Source organism: Pyrenophora tritici-repentis, chromosome 3 (genome assembly GCF_003171515.1).
Source record: "Pyrenophora tritici-repentis strain M4 chromosome 3, whole genome shotgun sequence".
Classification (NCBI taxonomy): Eukaryota; Fungi; Ascomycota; class Dothideomycetes; order Pleosporales; family Pleosporaceae; genus Pyrenophora; species Pyrenophora tritici-repentis.
Window position 1 is genome coordinate 3534129 of NC_089392.1, and position 19904 is coordinate 3554032.

Here is a 19904-nt window from a genome sequence, read left to right on the forward strand (position 1 = left end):
AGTCGACCCGAGGCACCATAACTACCGCATCAAAAAAGTTCGAAAGATCACACCGACACAGCAAGTTGGAATCGAAGAGAAAGTCTAGCCAGCTCAGTCTGTACATTAAAGTTCCCATAGCGGCCGGTATCAATACCGTGAAGCTGTAGTTCATATGTAGTGTGGAGGGAACTTGGCAAATGGTTTATTGATTGAATTACTGCAAAGACTCGGAAAAAACATGGATACGGCGCTCTCTCACTATACATCATGTTGGTCGAACCACACTGGATCTTGCGATCATTTTGACACTCTCAAATGCAACCGTAGAGGAAATAATGTTCTTCGCACAAATAGCAAATGCAGTGTCGTCAAAATTACCTTCGACGTCGAGCACCAAAAAGGTCTAGACCATAATTCAGAAAAAGGAGGCAATAGCCATGCTCGTATTCTTGCGCGAACTCCGGTGCGAACTCACCCCGCATGTCCACATGTGCAGCTTCTGGCAATGTCTCCAACTTGCACGTGACATAAACGTCTACCCCACAAAGTGCTGTCAGCGCCAGTAGCTTACACGGGCCATGCACGACGTCGGGAGGCTTCTGCGGCTAAGTACGCGCGTTCTCGAAGCAGCAAGAACCATGCGCATGGTGGGCTGTAGTGCGGAGTCAGCCGACGATCCCGGTGGGGGTCCCGATGGGGCATGGTATGACCTCGGCGGGCGCGCGACTCCCACCCTCAGCAGCCATGCGCATCGGGAAAAGCTCCGGTATGCTGTCAAACCGTCCCCTCTCGAGGACGTCTTAGCTTGTCATGAGGTGCTTGATTGCGACTATATAACACGAGAACACCTCTGTCTATGAACTCCATACCCCACGTCGAGTAAAAAGACCCCATTCGAAACATCTTGCGGATTCTACAAAGTCGACATCATGTTTGCAGCCAGCGAGGATCGACTGGTCTTCACCTTCGATGCCGAACAGCTTTGGATCGAGCCATGGGGCCTCAATGCGGTCCGCGTCCGCGCCACCAAGATGCCAACCATGCCGCAAGAAGATTGGGCCCTCTTACCTCAGCCCAGCACCACCGCCAAGATCCAAGTCAGCGACACTTCTGCTACCCTGGTGAATGGCGCAATCAAAGTCGTAGTCTCCAAGCGAGGCAAGATCACGATATTCGACAATGCTAGCGGAAAACTTCTCTTGGAGGAATACGCCCGTGACCGACGCGACATCTTAGATCCAAAGTGTAGTGCTTTGGAGGTCGAGGCTCGTGAGTTCAAGCCCATCATCGGCGGGGACTATCAACTCACAGCCCGGTTCGAGAGTCTGGATCCGAAGGAGAAGATCTATGGCATGGGTCAGTACCAACAACCGTACCTGGACATCAAAGGCACTCAGCTCGAGCTCGCGCATCGCAATTCCCAGGCTAGCGTACCTTTTGCTGTGTCTTCGCGCGGATATGGCATTCTGTGGAACAATCCATCTATTGGCACCGCTATATTTGGGAAGAATGTTATGAGTTTTCAAGCGCAGTCCACAAAGTCCCTTGACTATTGGGTTGTAGCGAGCGACACGCCCGCTCAGATTGTTCAATCATATGCTGAAGCTACCGGCAAGGCAAGTACCTCTCACTCTCCGTATTCCATTATAATAACCGTGGTATTCTACAGGTCCCGATGATGCCAGAGTATGGGTTGGGATTTTGGCAGTGCAAGCTCCGTTACCAAACACAGGAAGAGCTTCTGCAGGTGGCACGGGAATACAGACGCCGAGAGTTGCCCATAGATCTCATCGTCATTGACTTCTTCCACTGGACAATGCAGGGGGATTGGAAGTTTGATGAGAAGTACTGGCCAGACCCAGGTATGATGATGCAGTTCCTTGTTTGCGTACACCTGCTAACATTGATTGACTAGATGCAATGGTCAAAGAGTTGAAGGAACTCAAGATTGAGCTCATGATATCAATCTGGCCTACCGTGGACAGACGCTCGGAAAACTACGAGGAGATGGTTGAAAAGGGCCTACTCATCAGAACGGAGCGCGGCGTACGAACAGCAATGACCTTTCAAGGACAGACCATTCACTTCGACCCAACCAACCCTGCCTCACGTGATTACGTCTGGAACAAAGCCAAGAACAACTACTACAAGAAAGGCATTAAGGTATTTTGGCTAGACGAGGCTGAACCCGAGTATCGCCACTACGACTTTGACAACTACCGCTACCACCTGGGCCCCAACGTTTCAATCGGTACGTATACGCAGTCCTCTAAAAATGCGAATACGGATATATACTAACACTTCAGCGTAGGTAACATCTTCCCCCGGGAATACGCCCGTACATTCTACGAAGGCATGGAAAAAGAAGGCCAACAGAACATCGTCAACCTCCTCCGTTGCGCCTGGGCCGGCAGCCAACGCTACGGAGCCCTAGTATGGAGCGGCGACATCTCCTCGTCCTGGTCCAGTTTCCGCGACCAGTTAGCCGCGGGCCTCAACATGGGTCTCTCGGGTATACCCTGGTGGACAACCGACATCGGCGGCTTCCACGGCGGAAACCCAAACGACGAAGCCTTCCGCGAGCTCTTCGTCCGCTGGTTCCAATGGGGCACTTTCTGCCCCGTCATGCGCCTCCACGGCGACCGAGAGCCCCGCCAATCAAAAACCCCAAACAGCCCCGGTTGTCGTAGCGGCGCGGACAATGAAGTCTGGTCGTATGGTCCGGCTGTGTATGAGATTTGCAAGAAATATATGTTGGTCCGCGAGGAGCTACGTAACTATACGCGGAAACTCATGGAGGAAGCGCATCGGAAGGGGTCTCCTGTTATGCGGACGCTGTTCTACGAGTTCCCAGGTGATGACAAGTGCTGGGAGGTTGATGATCAGTACATGTATGGTGACAAGTATCTGATTTGCCCTATCTTGGCGGCGGGTCAGCAGAACAAAACGGCGTATCTCCCGCCTTTGCCGAGCGGACAGCAGTGGAGGTGCTTTTGGAGTAAGAAGACGTGGGGGAGTGGACAGTCGGTTGAGGTAGAGAGTCCGATTGAACTTATGCCTGTGTTTGAACGGGTGTGATGGTGGAGGGATATGTGATGTATTGGATCGTGGTATGCGGCATAGAGATGACACCAACTCTCATTTCACCTACGGGGCCTTCCTGGCCAGATCGCCTTCGCGCGCTTGACGCCGCCGCTATCCTCTTCTTAGACGGAATATTAGCGTCGAATTTTTCTGCAACGACGGCGCGCTTGGGTCGACGGTACACGGTGCAGGACACGATCCACGAGCTGGGATTGGATTTTGATGTTTAGATGAAGCCTGGGTTGCGCGGATGCCTAGCTTTACAATTCTATTATTTTTCTTAAATTCCTAAGAAGTGTTGTTTGCTCACAATGCTAAGTTACTGATTCTGAGTCTATTTCCAGTCTCAATTGGTCTTAGAACGAGCATGCATGCATGTATGGCTATCCTTTGTAACTGCGTGAGCAGTGTCAGGTGGAGGCTGTGGATCAACGATTGTATTGCTATCTGTTGTCGTGTTGTGATGTGTGTGTCCAAGAGCTCTCGGCTCAGAGGTAAGTGCACTTGCCCACCGGGCAGTGCCTGCTACATAGACTCCGCAACAATCAATTCAATCCGGTCACTCTCCTAGACCCACTTACCTATCTAGGTAGGGCTTAAACTCCTATAGGTAACTACTAGGCTTAAAGCGGTAATCAATCAATCCAATCTGAACCTTCTAGGACCCACTTAATTGATTGTTGCGGACTGTGCTGCTACAATAGGATATCATGTGACTCTAGTCACGTGGTTACATCCTTTCTCCTTAAGTAGCATGTGTTGAGGTAGTACGTTGGTTGTAGTGGATACAATGCTAATCATAATGCTGGAAGAGTAGCGGCTTTCTTTTCGACTCATGTGTGAAGGGGAATTGCGCGGGAACTTATTATGATAGTGCTGTATCCTGTCCATTATACAAATAACATAACATGGTTGGCAAGCGAGCGCCGCACGCCGACGCGCTGGTATACCTGCCCGACGCGATTGCCAGCCCAACTCAAGGAAGATTACCCAGAGAGAAGAGGAGGTGATTTTTAGCTATATACTTCACCTAGATCAGCGCGGGTTTGCGCCTACCTACGCAGCTGCACGTGATATGGCTGATAAGCTGCTGGCTGCACGCGGCGCTGGCCAGGTTAGGCAGAAGTGGCCAGCTAACTTTGTCAAGCGTACAGACAGTCTTCGGACGTGTTTCAACCGAGCGTACGATAGGCAGAGAGCTCTGTGTGAGGATGCGACATTAATAAAGAGGTGGTTTGAGCTCGTAGAGGATACAAAGGCCAAGTACGGCATCTGCGATGAAGACGTGTACAACTTTGACGAAGCTGGCTTTATAATGGGCAAGATTACAACGCAGCTAGTTATAACAGGAGCAGAAAGGAGAGGCAGACTAAAGAGTATTCAGCCTCTGTCTGACGAATATTGTGCGGGACTTTGGAAACGGCGAATGCCAACTGAACTTCTCTGGCAAAGGGACGTCCGGGTCTCACGGGGGGATGTACCCGAGGAGCCCCAAGAGATTGACCGAGCCCCCTCATGGTCCTGGGCGAGTGTAGACGGACCCGTAACACTAAATAATATCTACAATGAATCTCAAAACGAAGTTATAATCCTTATCGAAATCAGGAGTTGTGTGGCAAGCCCCGCGACGGGAGATCCCTTCTCTGAGATCTTCCCAGGGGTAATAAGGCTATCAGGCTACTTGTTAAAACTTCAACTTCGACAGCCGAACTCCGATACTTACTGGAGCGCATTCTTTGATGGCAGATGGTGGGATAATACGCACCATGCTCGGATCATCCTAGACTATAAGCCTCAAAAACCGCAAGAGATGTTCTGCTTACCTATCGTGCTCTGGTTTGATGGCCACGTATGGTACTTTGAGTTCCTAATTCTGGAAGCAAATGGGGATGAAAACCGCACCTTCAGACGTTACGGAATAATGGAGGTTAAAGCAAAAAAGCTTGTAGCATTTAGATAGGCCGATTACTTTGATGAAGATTCTGACACGGACATTGAGAGCGTAAACAACGACTCTGAGCTTCAAGATACGGACAGCCAGACTGAGCGTCAGGACTGGGGTAGCAATTGGGACCTTTTGAGGAGATTATGTGATGAGAGTGTCCGTCCTAACGAAAAGAAGGAGACGATTCTTGGAGCTGAGGCTATTGAAATATCGATTGTATAGGGTTACTTAGAAATCTCTTCACTGTAAGCAAAGTAATACATATCGGTCTCAGTTTCGAGATGACTAATACCTACTATGTCAGCCAACACAGTTGGGTGTCCGTGCGTCAGCCCGATACTCTTATCAGATCTTCTAGCATCTTCTACAACCTTCACCACTCTACTATCTACGTCATGTACTCATGCATATCTTATGTATATAAGCACACATCTCTACTCAGCAGAATAATCAACCAGTTCTCTCCTTTCTGTTGTACGCCCACATACTAGATCGTTCTACTCTCACTATTTAATACAGAGTTACTCGCTTTGATATACGTCATTGAAGTAGGGACTAGAGAAGAGAAAGAAAAGCTCCGGGAATGATAAAACCTAAAAGAAATTACTCTATTTCCAATCCCATCTACTTAAGAGTTCTCTTTACCAGACTTGTCATTAAGCAAATCAAACAAACTTTGGACGCTGATTTGATTTGTTTGTACAAAACTTAAGATTGTATTTGAGTTGTTTAGTTTGATAGTGTTTTAGGAGGCCGTTTGTTTGAAAGTTTGATAGATTTGATACTGTTTAGGTGCTGATCTAATCGTATATCGTATATATTACTAAGCTTCGCTGTCCCACTTGCATATTTCGTATATTGCAGCTACCTCAGCGTCAGTTACATCGCCTGAGTTGTAATCAGATGGAGGCTTAAAGCCAGCGTCGCGCCAGCTTCGTATACACTGTATTGCTGCAAGCAGTTGTGACCCAATTTTGCGTCGCCTTGGCTCTAATAAATCACCGAGCTCGCTGAACAGCCGCTCGCACTCACAACTTGAGGCTGGTATTGTTAATATATCGATCGCCATACGCGCTAGGTTAGGATACTTTGGGCGTAGGCTTATCCAATAGCTAACAGGATTACTACCTTGTTCGAACTGCTCCTGCGTCCAGCGGAGTTCAAACCGTCGCCAACGCTCCAGCTCATCCATCTCTGTCACCTCAACAATGCCATAAGGCTCCGCATTAACGAGCGCGTTGATGGCGTCGTTGATACCGCTTGAGAGCCGCACTGGTGGGCGACTTTGGCGCTGTATTTGCGGCTTATAGAACACCCAAAGTTGTTTCAACCCAGCGTTGTTTGCCTCAAGCCAGCTCGGTTTGTCGCGCCAGCTGTTCTCACAGTAGTTCTTGTAGTATGGGTGGAGGCAGGTAGCGGCAAAGTATGCGGGTGATTCGTCGAGCTTAGTGTAATACGCGTTAAGCTTTGCCCAAGCTGCGCGTAGGTTGATAGGAAGGTGATCTTCTGGCGCGCTATTGGCATTATAGTCGACGCTTTCGTGGTTTTTAAGTAGCTGCTCGTACACGGCAAGTACAGCTTCGAAGACAGGTATAACCTCGTATATCGCGCCGAAACGGCCAGCTTTACCGCGAGCTTCAAGCCGTTTTGTCGCCTCCTTTAGCGGCTCCAACACTGATATATACTGGGTTATTACCGCCCAATCGTCAGCCGTAAGCCCATTAGATCTCATCCAAGCTGGTACTTTAGTGAGCTTATTGTTACGGCTACGCGCGTACGCGTCGGCGCCCATCGTCCTTTCGATGTGGCTTTGGGCGTACTCATCAACGGCGTTATGGAGTTTTGCGGCGCGTACAAAGGTGTCGTGAAAGCTGTTCCAGCGCGTGACGACTGGCTTTACCGGCTCGAGTATTTCCTGCTTTTGGTCGGGAGCCTTAGCGTTAACACGGCGCTGGCAATCGGCAAAAAGATCGTGTTGTTGCGGTGTTTGGATGTAGTTGATGATATCGATTAGTACACCAAGCGGACCTTGCTGCCGCCATTCTTGTAGGTAGGCTGCCTCTGTTTTGTGCTCGTCCTGATCATTATCGTACGCGTCCTTATCAAAGCCGAAGATAATCATCTGTCCGACTAAGTTAAGTGTGTGAGGGCCGCAGCGGAGGCGGTGATGGCTTGCTGTAAATTCAAAGCGTTGGGCGAGTTTGGTGACGGCGGTGTCATTAGCGTACGCGTTGTCGAGCACAAAGTACCCAAGCTGGCTACGTGTTATACCGAAGACATCGATTATATTGCCAACAACTTCAGCTATCCTCTCGCCCGTGTGGGCGCCCGTAAGCTGAGGCAGCGCGATAGGTAGGTCCCTGATAGTGCCGTCGGCGTCAGCAAAATGAGCAACAACTCCAAAGAAGCCGCGCTTGCCGCCTTTTGTCGTCCAGCCATCGAAGCTTATATGGATTTTACTAATAGCCGACGAGAGCATCTGAACAACCTGCGGCTCCATATAGCGATACAGCCTCATCACGAAGCTAGCTACACTGTTGTGACTTACCCACAGCGCGTCAGCTGCCTCCGGGTTGGCAAACTCTATCATCTGCCTAAACGCAGGCGTTTCGAACTCGCGGAGAGGGTGGTTATTGTCGACAAGCCACGTAACAGCGGCGTATCGAAAGCGCTGTACGTCGAAGTTTCCGAGCTCGTTAGCGACGCCTTGAGGTACATCGACACCGCCCTCGGTCATCATCTTAAGCGTCGTTTGGCCTCGCGGTAGTGTAATCGAATCCAGTTTGCCCTTGCGATCGTAGCCGTGGCCAAGTAGCTTCTGCGCGAGGTGGTTGATAGCGTTACTGGTCGACTTTGTAACCTCTGGATAGGCGCAAAAGATCTTACGATGATGGCAGTATTTGCAAACAAAGAACGTACGATGAGGCTCACGGAGAGAGGCAACGCGGTAACCGTACTGATATACCCAACTTTTGTTGCGCTTCAACGTACGCAGCGGCTTCGTAAAACGCGGTAAACGCTTCCAATCAATGCCGTCAAAGTTGTCCGTAAACTCGTCATCAAAGCCAGTATCATCCCCGCCTTCGATAGCCTCACTTGTAGCCTCCGTAGCAGCCCTACTACCCTCGGCCGGCGGTTGTATAGTAGCTTCTGGTATAGCGTCGCGCAACTGCGACTCGAACGGCGCGTCTTCGGTGGCCTGGCTTGCTGCAGCAGCTAGGGCTTTACGTGGCGAGGTGCGGATAGACAGCTCAGGCTGCGAATCGTCCATCAGGATAGGCTGCGATGCACTGCCTTTAGCTGTTTTGGCGCGCTTGTGGGGGCCGTGGGGGCCGGGGGTGCCCTCGGCGGCGCGTTTTAGGTTACGAAGCGGCATTTTCGGCGTGTTGGGCAACGAGAAACACTAAAACGTGCTGTAGAGACGGTAGTGTAGCTGCAAAAGATGGCTAACAGCGATATAGAAGATGGGAGATGGGATATAAGATAGCGGTCATCGACGGCTAGCGACGCTCGTGTAGTTATATGATGACTAAGCTAGATGCAACACAAGAAAACTATCGCGAAATTGCTACCTCCGCTATCTCAAAAACATCATTAAAGTCGATCTTAAAGCACCTTAGGACATCATCTATAGAACAGCTCGCTATGTAATATTAGTCAAACAGTCAAACAAACTAAACAAATTTCGATCGTACGTTTGATTTGTTTGTATATTTCTATAGGCAGCGTTTGGTTTGTTTAATTTGCTTATAGTCAAGCAAATCAAACAAACTATTCAAACGCGTTTGCTTAATGACAAGTCTGCTAGCGCCTTCTATGCCCTCAAAATAGGACACGGATACTTTGGGTCCTATTTAAAGAGATTCAAGAAAAGAGAATCTGATCTCTGCAGCTGCTCGCACACCCAAACACCAGAGCACCTACTTTTACAATGCTCTCTATACAAAACAGAAAGAAAAACTCTCATACAAGCAATCAATCACTAACCAGCTACTCTACCACTACTTCTCCATACTAGCGCCGGTATAGAAGCCACTTTAGCTTTTATTACTAGCACTAGAATAGGAACAAGAAAATGGTACCAAGGACAGCTGCTAGACGACACACAGAGAGACACTGTATAAAACTAAAAACACTGCCTTCTCCTTTGTCATAAGAGCCCGCTGCCACATCTCTTTCTATTCACCAAACTGCTCTTTAGCACCAGGCACTAGCTAGACACCGAGTATCTAGCTAGAAGCAAGCCTAAACTGCCATAGCCAAACAAACACCCAAACTGTACGATAAACAAAACCAGATAGAACGGCCTTCGGCCCAGTCCTACATAGTCTCTGACTGAAAAAGGACTCAAATGGAATAATAATAATAATAATAATAATAGGCTAGGCTCGCTATGGTTGATGTTGTTGGTCTCTCTTTAGCTGCTTCCTTTGCTAGCGTGTCGGCTTTTTCATTGCCCTTGACGTCGTTGTGTCCTGGGGCCCACTGCAGGTGGATAGATGCTTTCTTTGTCGTTATTCTCTTTGCAGCTCTGATGCATCTTAGTAGCCACTGTTGTCCCGGGTTGTCCGATAGGTTGTTAAGCCTATGGATTGCTGCTTGGTTGTCTGCGTATACGTAGATCTCTTGGCCTTCTTGTGCCACTGTAGCCGCGTGTTCAAATGCCTATGCTATCCCCTCTAGTTCACCGTTGTAGACTAGTTAGGAGCATCCAATGTTTGTCTTTTAAGAAAAGGTTTCTTCGTGGCTGGAGCTGTACGCTACTACACCTACGCCGATCCCTATTCCCTTGTCGTGTTGTGAGGCATCTGAGTAGATTGCGGTGAAGTTATCTCTGCTCCTTGATAGGATATAATCCGCGTGTGCAATTGCCTCTTCCTCTTTGCTCTTTTTTGATACAGTAACCTTGTAGTTAAGACTTTCCCATGGTCTGAACCTATATAGGATTATCTTTTCTACGCTATTGTTGTCTCTCTCTGGGATTGACTTAACAATAGTATATAGTTGTCTATGCTGGTTTGGCTTTTTGTAGCTAGCTTTGTCTGTATTTGTGATCCTTGTAATTGCTTTCTGGATTGGGTGGTTGCTGGATAGCTGGTGTGCTCTAGACGCATACTTTCGGTTGTTGGTAGTGTGGATTATTATTATTATTATTATTATTCCATTAGAGTCCTTTTTCAGTCAGAGACTATGTAGGACTTTGGCCGAAGGCCGTTCTATCTTGGTTTTTCTAATTTACATGGTTTTCTGGTATGGTTCGCTAATATGGTTTTTGGCTTTTCTACAAAAGATAGCTTGTATCTGTTTGTTGCCAGGTGCTAAAGAGCAGTTTGATAAGTAGAAAGAGATGTAGCAGCGGGCTCTTGTGGCAAAGGAGAGGGTTGTGGTTTTAGTTTTATACAGTGTCTCTCTGTAGGTCTTCTGGTGGCTGTCAGACTCCGCAACAATCAATCGGATCGGCATGATTGATTCCTATCTAGGTTAAAGGCTGCCTAATGAAGTAATTCTTTAACCTATATAGGAATCAATCATGTCAATCGATTGATTGTTGCGGAGTCTGGTGGCTGTCCTAGGTACCATTTTCTTGTTCCTATTCTGGTGCTAGTGATAAAAGCTAGGGTTGCTTCTATACCTATACTAGTGTGGAGTAGTAGTGGTAGTGTGACTGGGCGATGTTTGATTGTTTGTAGGAGCGTTTTTCGATGGTCTTTGTATAGATGGCAGTACAGTAGTAGGTGTTCTGGCGTTTGGATGTTTTGGCAGGTGCAGCGATTAGAGTCTCGTTTCTTAAATCTCTTTAGGTAGGAGTTGAAGTATCCGTGTCCTAGCTTAAGAGAGTAGAAGGCGCTAGAGGTTACTCTTTTCGTGTTCTGTGGCATTTGGATGGTTTTTGTCGGCATACACACGGTGTGTCGCCTAATAAGGCCCAATGTACCGCCTCGATCCTACTTCGGCCCAACTCGGACCCAACGTTATGTATACCTTCGTAGCCCCCACATTCGTAGAATCATCATACACCAGAATACCAATACACAAGATTACCTTAGCTACTGTTATTCACCGTACGATCGTACAAGGCCTTCCAACACTGATCAGTGATTGCACGGCAGTCACAGACAGTTAGGTTAAGAAGAGATAGATTCTTTACCCCGCGCGTTCCCTAGATTGCACAGTCCGCAACAATCAATTAAGTGGGTCCTAGAAGGTTCAGATTGGATTGATTGATTACCGCTTTAAGCCTAGTAGTTACCTATAGGAGTTTAAGCCCTACCTAGATAGGTAAGTGGGTCTAGGAGAGTGACCGGATTGAATTGATTGTTGCGGAGTCTACTAGATTGCCTATATCAGCAAGGCGGAGTTATCTATGCTAAGCTCACTGTTAGCTATATCAGGCGTCGTTCGTGGCTAGCGACCGACCGTTACAGCCGTATCAGAAGCGTTCCAAGACGCCGTCTATACACGCGCCAACCGACCGGTTGAGATTTGACCCGTGTACAACCCACGACCACCGACGCATCTCTAGCGAACGCAGCTAGCGCAACAAGCGTCAACAAGAACACAATAGCAGGAGAGAGAACATCATCGGAAAGAGCACCGGTAGCCAGGACCAGACTTGCTATCAGTCAGGTAACTCAGTTCGAACTGACTGAACTGACTGCCAAGACTCAGTTCAGTCAGTCAGTTCTTGAGGCAGCTGGACGTCAGTCCAGTCAGTTCAGAAGCCTCCAGACTGACTGAACTGACTGACGTTAGACTGACGTTAGCTGTTTTTAAAGCAGTATTTTAGAATTGTGAAAGCCACATTTAGTGCGGCTTCGAAGCCGCGCTAGTCCTAGATATAAAGACACTAATCCTATATAAGTTAAAGCATCTAGCTTTAAGCTAATTAGAGTTTGCGGAAATGCGCTACCCGGTGCGCACCTAGTAAGCCTTTCGCGTCGCGTCGCGTCGCGTCTGCTATACACACGACGCTAGACTACTGTTGCCATAATACTTCTTGGTGTACTTCATGTCTACTCCCTCTAATTCAGGCCTTCGCCGCCTTGTAGAATGCGACAAGCGCAATTCTCCTCTACCATCGCTATCAAACGCGCCTACTGTTGGCGATACTGCGAGCGAGGCCCAGGCTGATGAGCCCTTGGCAGTACAGGCGGACTTCCCCAACGACGGCGACGACGACGACGACGACGACAATTACGACGGGCTTGATTTTAAGCGTGTGCCGTATCTTGAGCGGCGCCAGGTTGAGCGTAATAGTCGCGGTGGGCCAAAAAGCTGGATCTACCGCCACGGCTGGGCCGTCTGGCACCGCAAGTACAAGAAAAACTACTGGCTTTGCCGGTACTGCCATCAACGACGGAAGCAGGAGGCTTGCTACGAGGCTGACAGCACTACAAACGCCGGCCGACACCTCTCAAGCAACAAGCCTGGACACTCACACGGACCTAACGGACCTGTACCAATTGCTAGCCGGGAGGGCAATATTATGGGCGCGCTCGCAAAGTCCCAAGTATATATTATGAGGTCTAAAGGGATAGAAGTATCGCAAGAGGTAGCAAACGAGATAGCAGCAAGCTTTTCAACCTCTCGATTTCAGGACGCGCTGAAGGACTGGGTAGTCGCGGACAACCAGAGCCTTCGCGTAATAGAAACGCCGCAGTTTCGAGCCATGATTGCGGCCGTGAGCCCGCTAGCCGAAGCTCTCCTTTGGCGTAGCCACTAAACGCTCCACGATCATATTATTACTGAGTACAATACATACATACTAGCTGTTGCCAACTACCTTCGCGAAGCCCGGTCGCTTATACACGTGTCATTCGACAACTGGACTTCAACTGGTGGGCAGTATGCTTTTACTGGCCTCTGCGTACATTACCTTAACAGCGAGGGCAAGCTAGTTGACCACCTGCTTGGGTTGCCTGAGCTACACGGGGCGCACACTGGCAATAATATTGCCGCTGCAGCAACAACAATATTTCGGCTATTTGGCGTTGACAACGCGAGGGTTGGGTACTTTGTGCTTGACAACGCAAGTAACAATGATACTGCAGTTGAGTCCTTAGCAGAGGAGTTTGGCTTTATCGCAAGCGAGCGGCGGCTGCGGTGCTGCTGCCATATACTCAACCTAAGCGCACAATTAGTAATTTGGGGCAAAGACCGTAGCGCGTACGAGAATGAAGCCGCACACCTTGAGGAAGAGGAGAAGTACATGGATGAGTGGCGCAAATACGGTCCTGTTGGCGTCCTCTTTGACGTGATTGCGTCTATCTGTACGCCTCAAACTCGACAACTACTAGAGCGCCTACAGTGCGAGGAGGCAGAGTCTCTAGGTGTTACACCCCACATCCGGCAGCTTGTGAAGCCTGTTAAGACACGCTGGAATAGCTATTTCAACACGTTTGTCCGTGCAGCTGAGCTACACGGCCCTATCGATGGCTATATTGAGTGTAAACTTGAGGAGCATAGTGCTGCAACAGCAACCTCACGACGCCGGAAGAATCGTGAGCAGCTCCCTGCTGCCCAGCCACGGTTATATATACGCGAAGGGGGTCTAAGCGGCAAGGACTAGGCGACAATAACAGAATACATTCGACTCCTTGAGCCATTTGCCGAAGCTACACGGCTACTTAAAGGTCGCGGCCGACACGGCCGACACGGCGCTATATAGGAAGTTCTAGTAACGTTTGAGTAGCTTCTTAACCAGCTTAAGGCTCTCAAAGACCGCCTTAAGGATGTAAATTACGAAGATCTAGATGCGCCTGAAGATCATCTTATTACAAACGTTAACCTTGCACATTGTAAGCTTGCTAAGTACTACGCAAAATTCGATAACGCGCCTGTCTACTACACTGCTACAATACTACACCCGCACTACAAACACCACCTCTCAGCGCTCTGGAAGGTGCCTGACACCCATGTCACTGCCCGTGACGGTGTCCACTATCGCGACGGCTGGCTTGACAATAACCACCGGGCATTCCTGCGTATGTGGCAGGGGCGGAAGGACTCTGCAGCCACTTCAGCTCACACTGTAACGCCGCCGCGTAAGAAGCCCCGGCTAGGGATTTCAACGTCGCGATCAGCTTTTCTACAGTCGTCAATTGAGCAAAGCACACGGCAGTTAGAGGCAAGCCTTGCTGAGGATGAGTATGAGATATGGAAGCGGCAACCAGCGTTAGCTGAGGAGGATTGGCTGTCTCTTAATCCGCTTCTATACTGGGAGTCAGTTGCTGGGCAGTTCCCTATACTCTCAAAGTTCGCTATTGACGTCCTAACAATACCAGCAGCAGCGGCAGACTGTGAGCGGACTTTCAGCGAGCTTGGCGACATGTTAGGCACCCGGAGACTCCATATGAAGCCAGAGCTTATTTCAGCTTTGCAGAGCTTGAAGAGCTGGAAGAGGCTTGGTATACAGCCAACAACTACCTCAGCTTCTGGGCTAGCGCGCACACTATCAGAGGAAGAAATCTCAAAAGTACAGGAGCATTTATCTCAGTTCGACGTCAGGTAACTCAGTTCAGTCAGTCCAGTCAGTCCGCAGGCCGCGGCGACGTCAGTTCAGTCAGTCAGTTTTAGTTTAATTGAAAAGTCTTGGCAGTCAGTCCAGTCCAGTTCAGTGACCTCAGGACGTCAGTTCAGTCAGTCCAGAGAGCTCCGGACTGACTGAACTGACTGATAGCAACTCTGGCCAGGACACCGGCAGTAGGAATGGCGAGCAGTAGTAGAAGAGTGGTACCCACACTAGAGGCGCTACTAGGGACCACAAACATAAAACCAAGAGAATGGCATCACATCGATCCAGAGATTTGGGAGGACAACGTTGAAGCTCCAGACGATGAGGTAGGGATTACTACAGCAACAACGTACATTGCGCGTGCGATTGCGGACTATACAGATCGACCAACAGCAGATGAAGAACTCTTTTGGGAGTTCCGTCAGGACTTTGAAGGATGGACAGAGGCAATGTTCCTACGTGCCCAGCCAATATACACAAAGGAACTAAAGCGGATCCTCCGCTTTAAGGGAGTGTATACTGGCCGTATTAATATGGCACCTAGTGAGTCTCTAGCTAGGTTATTACGCATGGAGGAGTACCTAGAATGGCCTCAGGACGTATTCCAGTCGGCTGTGTTTGACACACGATCAGCTGCGCACATGTTGCAAGAGCGGGCACTACGGCAACAACGCAGTGAAGGATCAGTACAGTCCACAGACAGGAGATTATCAAGCCAGGCCCAGAGCCGAACCCAAACGCCTGTAAGGACAAGAGGCCGAGACGTAGACAGTCGGCAAACCCGCGATCAAGACCAGACCCACGCCCGTGTGCAAGGACGACAGGAGACCGTTGAGGAAGAACAACAGATTCAGGACCAGCTAGCAAAAACGATTGAGAAAGCCCAAAACCAACCAATCCGAAGCCAGCCTGTAGAGACAACTGAATCCGCACCGCAGCCAGCCTATCAGCGCGTCCAAAGTCAGCAACCTCCCCTCACCTACAACAACTTCGACCGATTCCGCGAGTATACACCAGCATACCCGCAACGTCCGAAGGGACTGAGCGTTCCCCCAATTGTGCCCTCTGGTGAAACAGACCCGTACAAGGCAGTTCCACCAATCGAGTTTGGCAATGAGAAACTGGATCCTAAGACGATCAATGTCTTCGTGAAAATGTGGGACCGAGACAAAAAGTATACGGGAAAGCCGTACGACCTCCTAGACGATAAATTGAAGATCTTCTACAGCATCTGTTATCACGCAGACATCGAGCCAGGGCAGTTCCATGCAGTCTTTCCACGGATTCTCGACGGCCGCGCAGAGGAGTATTACCTCCACTTCGTCGATCAGCGGATGGATACGTTCTTGACTGCCTACACAAAGCTCAAGAACCACTTCGACACAGACGTCAACCACGGCCATTACTACGCGGACTGGACGACGACATCGTTTGTCAAAGTCCGCAGGGAGAACCCCGAAAAGAACCTCCACGAGGTCCTTGACATCATGCTGGACAAGCTCCAATTGTGTCAAAGAGCACTTGGACAGCAGTACATGGGAGAATACGCGCTCCGAACGACTGTAATCACAGCATGCCGAGGCGTGAAGGAGCTCGAGATGGCACTCTACAAGCCGTCTCTAGAATGCGAGGTTCTGTTTGGAGATCTGCGATCGTCAATCGAAAACTCACTCGCCATGACCGTCTCCGTCAACTTCACTGAGGCGGATACGGATAGCCAGTACTACTTGGATCGTCGGTACAACAACAACAGCTCTGGAAGATTGCGAGGGAATTACAACCCTCGCGGTGGACGCAGCGGATTCACCCGCGGACGCGGTGGGCTTCAGCACCGCTCTGGAGTCAACACACAAATCGACAAGAAATGTTACGTCTGCGGCAAGACAGGCTGTTGGTCCACAAACCACACGCTTGAAGAAAGAAAACGCTCAAAAGCGCAGTACATCACACACTGCGCGATTACGGGAGAGCAAATGGAGTTTAGCACATTTCTCGTCGCGTACGAGGGGGAAGAAGTCGACCAGTTCTTCCTAGAGGAGCAAGACGAAGATGATGAGGACCAAAGATTGGCAGTTAAGTACCTCACAGATCAGGCCTTTTTGCACCACGTGACTGGAGAAGACGTCTACAGGTGCAAGGAGCCTATTACGCCCGCAACGCAGTTCCTTATCGAGGATCGATACTCGCGAATCACGTACCAAGGCATTCTTCCTGACACTGGTGCCTCAAATGTATCGACAGCCGGAAAGGAGCAGTTCTGGGCGCTCCAAACTGAGGACCCCACCGTAACTCTAGATACGTCTACTGCTGGAAACGCATCTGTGCAATTTGGCAAAGGAAGCGTCACTACTTCGATTGGAACCGCACATGTATCGACACAGATTGGAAAGATCAAATTTGAGGTCTTGAACGCACCCACCCCGTTTCTCCTCTGTCTGAAAGACATGGACCGGCTCCACGTGTACTTCAACAATACTACGGACCAGCTGGTACAAGGAAAAGCTACCTTTCCAGTGATTCGCAAATGGGGACACCCGTGGTTCCACCTAAGCAAGGCAGAGCGCGCGCGCGTATTCCTTACGGAGACTGAGCTCCGACGCTTACACCGGAGGTTCGGGCATCCAGCCGTCGAACGGCTGATACGATTGCTCAAACGCGCAGGACACGAGGACGTGGATGAACGGCTGCTCCGAGAGATCCAAACGTTCTGCCATCACTGCCAAGCGCATGATCCAGCGCCGCGCCGATTCAAGTTTAGGCTGAAAGATGATCGGGAATTCAACTTCGAGATCCTCGTAGATGTGATGTATCTGAGTGGGAAACCAGTGCTTCACGTGATCGATTCGGCTACAACATTCAACGGCGCGCGATTTCTACCGTCTATGAGCGCGAAAGACACCTGGGAAGCACTCCGCCTGCTCTGGATTGATACATACCAAGGGCCGCCAGATATCGTCACCCACGACGCCGGCACCAACTTCGCGTCAGTCGAATTCAGATCAGAGGCGAAGATCATGGGAATCACATGTAAACAAGTGCCAACCGAGGCCCATTGGTCTATCGGCAAGGTAGAAAGATACCACGCACCGCTCAGACGCGCGTACGAGATCCTGAGGACAGAGCTTGACACTGGCACCAGCGACGCCGCAGTGTTGCAGATGGCAGTCAAGGCCGTCAACGACACCGCAGGCCCAGACGGGCTCGTACCCACGCTGCTCGTCTTCGGTGCATACCCCCGGATATCCATGGATTCACCACCATCTCCCTCGATAACCCATCGCGCGGAGGCAATCCAGAAAGCGATGAGGGCGCTGCGGAAGGCCTCAGCGGAACATGCGGTGAGCAACGCACTTGGTACCAGGAATGGGCCTACTACAGACGGGGTACTGTCACTGCCTCTTCAGAGTGAGGTGATGGTATGGCGCGAGAAGAATGGATGGCAAGGGCCGTATAGAGTCATCGATATGAAGGACCACGATGTTACTGTAGACATGATCAACGGCCCAACGACGTTCCGATCCACTGTCGTAAAACCGTACTATTGCGATCTGACTACAGCGATAGACGGCGCAGATCAAGGCACAGGTGGATCTCCGACCACAGACGAAGCGATTGCTGATGAACCGCCACTACCGGTACCACCGGCGGAAGCCAACCAAGCGGCTCAGCCGCGCAAGCGGGGCCGCCCACCTGGATCAAAGAACAAGCCCAAGGTGCAGTACCTGTCGAAGAAGGAGGAGGACGATTACGCCCTGGCCGTCAAGCTACGCAATGACGGCGTGATTAACGTCCCGGGCGCTCCATTCGAAGCATCCGATCAGAAGGAGATCGACGACCTCGTCGGCCGTGGAGTATTCAGTTTTGAGCTGTTTGATCCAACTCTACACGGCGGGTATCGTATCTTCAAATCGCGCATGGTCCGCGAAGTCAAAGGCAAGACCATGGTCCCGTACGAGAAATCACGCCTCGTTGTTCAAGGTTACAATGACGAGGGCAAACACGAGATCCTGACGCAGTCGCCAACCATCCAACGAGCCAGCCAGCGCCTGATTCTAGCCCTAGCGCCTGCATTACTCGATGAGGGCATGGTTGTGGAACTACGAGATATCACGCAAGCGTACCCACAGGCACAAACAGAGCTATTCCGCACGGTTTTAGCGCACCTCCCAAAGGAGCTTATAACAAAGTATCCCAAGGGAACAATTATTCGCGTAATCAAGCCACTCTATGGAATCGCGGAAGCAGGAGTCCACTGGTTTGCTACGTACCAAGGACACCACTGCAAGGAGCTCGACATGGCTACATCAACGTATGACCCGTGCCTCCTGATCACGAACGGGAGACGGGAAGCGTTTGGAATAGTGGGCCTGCAGACAGACGATACTCTCGCGATTGGGACGCCTGCATTCTCTGGTGCAGAAGACGCTGCGCTCCAGAAAGCCAATTTTCGAGCTAAGCCCAAGGAGAGACTGTCCAAAGAAGTATCACTCGAGTTCAACGGATGTACTCTAACGTTGCGCGGAGACACGATTCTACTTACGCAGAAGGGACAAGGTGCCAAGATCGAAATCATTGATCCGAAGGCAGCAAACCGAGCACAGAAGTACATGGAGCAGCGCGCGCGTGGCGCGTACATTGCGTCGATATGCCAACCTGAAGCATCGTTCGATCTTTCCGCGGCTGCGCAAATACAACAACCTAAGGACACAGAATACGTGAAGCTTAACCGCCGGCTGCAGTGGCAATCTGAGAGCATACAACGAGGCCTGCGATACGTCCCTCTCGACCTCGCTACAGCAAAGCTGGTAGTGTTCACAGACGGATCCTTCGCGAACAACCAAGACCTTAGCTCACAGCTAGGGTACCTACTTATCCTTGCGAATGAGTCGAGTCGACAAGACAGCACGTTTGATATTCGTGGTAACGTAATCCATTGGAGTTCGACCAAATGCAAACGCGTTACCCGGAGCGTTCTTGCCTCAGAAACGTACGGCATGGTTAGCGGTGTCGACATCGCTATCGCTATCCTAACAACCCTCAAGATAATTACAGGACGCCTAGGTCTACCACCGATCCCACTTATTGTGTGTACGGATTCATACTCCTTGTATGAATGCCTCGTCAAACTCGGAACAACTGCTGAGAAGCGACTGATGATCGACATCATGGCGCTTCGGCAGTCATACGAGCGTCGCGAGATCACTGAGATCCGCTGGATCAACGGAGAGGACAACCCCGCGGACGCATTCACGAAAGCAACACCAAATCGCGCGTTAGAACGTTTCATCGAAAGCAACAAGCTGTCAATCCGAGTAGAGGGATCTGTGCAGCGACCTACGGAGTAGGCACATATGCCTATTTGGAATCCCTCTCAGTGTG

The 19904-nt window shown here is 50.1% G+C and overlaps 4 protein-coding genes across 4 annotated transcripts; 3 read left to right on the top strand and 1 right to left on the bottom strand.

Moving 5' to 3' along the window:
* Nucleotides 1-911: 911 nt before the first annotated feature.
* Nucleotides 912-3060, top strand: PtrM4_087300 (Alpha-glucosidase, family 31 glycosyl hydrolase; the record flags this gene model as incomplete). The annotated part of the gene is made up of 4 exons (XM_066106760.1): nucleotides 912-1640; nucleotides 1691-1844; nucleotides 1898-2233; nucleotides 2294-3060. The coding sequence occupies 4 exons, from the start codon at nucleotides 912-914 to the stop codon at nucleotides 3058-3060; spliced, it is 1986 nt and encodes a 661-aa protein (XP_065963698.1).
* A 1081-nt stretch (nucleotides 3061-4141) lies between these two features.
* Nucleotides 4142-5233, top strand: PtrM4_087310 (uncharacterized protein; the record flags this gene model as incomplete). The annotated part of the gene is made up of 2 exons (XM_066106761.1): nucleotides 4142-4993; nucleotides 5027-5233. 2 exons carry the CDS (start codon nucleotides 4142-4144, stop codon nucleotides 5231-5233), a joined length of 1059 nt encoding a protein of 352 aa, XP_065963699.1.
* A 601-nt stretch (nucleotides 5234-5834) lies between these two features.
* On the bottom strand, nucleotides 5835-8387 carry PtrM4_087320 (Dimer-Tnp-hAT domain containing protein; the record flags this gene model as incomplete). The annotated part of the gene is made up of 1 exon (XM_066106762.1): nucleotides 5835-8387. The coding sequence occupies one exon, from the start codon at nucleotides 8385-8387 to the stop codon at nucleotides 5835-5837; it is 2553 nt and encodes an 850-aa protein (XP_065963700.1).
* Nucleotides 8388-14719: 6332 nt separating this feature from the next.
* PtrM4_087330 (uncharacterized protein) lies at nucleotides 14720-19870 on the top strand (the record flags this gene model as incomplete). The annotated part of the gene is made up of 1 exon (XM_066106763.1): nucleotides 14720-19870. The coding sequence occupies one exon, from the start codon at nucleotides 14720-14722 to the stop codon at nucleotides 19868-19870; it is 5151 nt and encodes a 1716-aa protein (XP_065963701.1).
* Nucleotides 19871-19904: the final 34 nt, after the last annotated feature.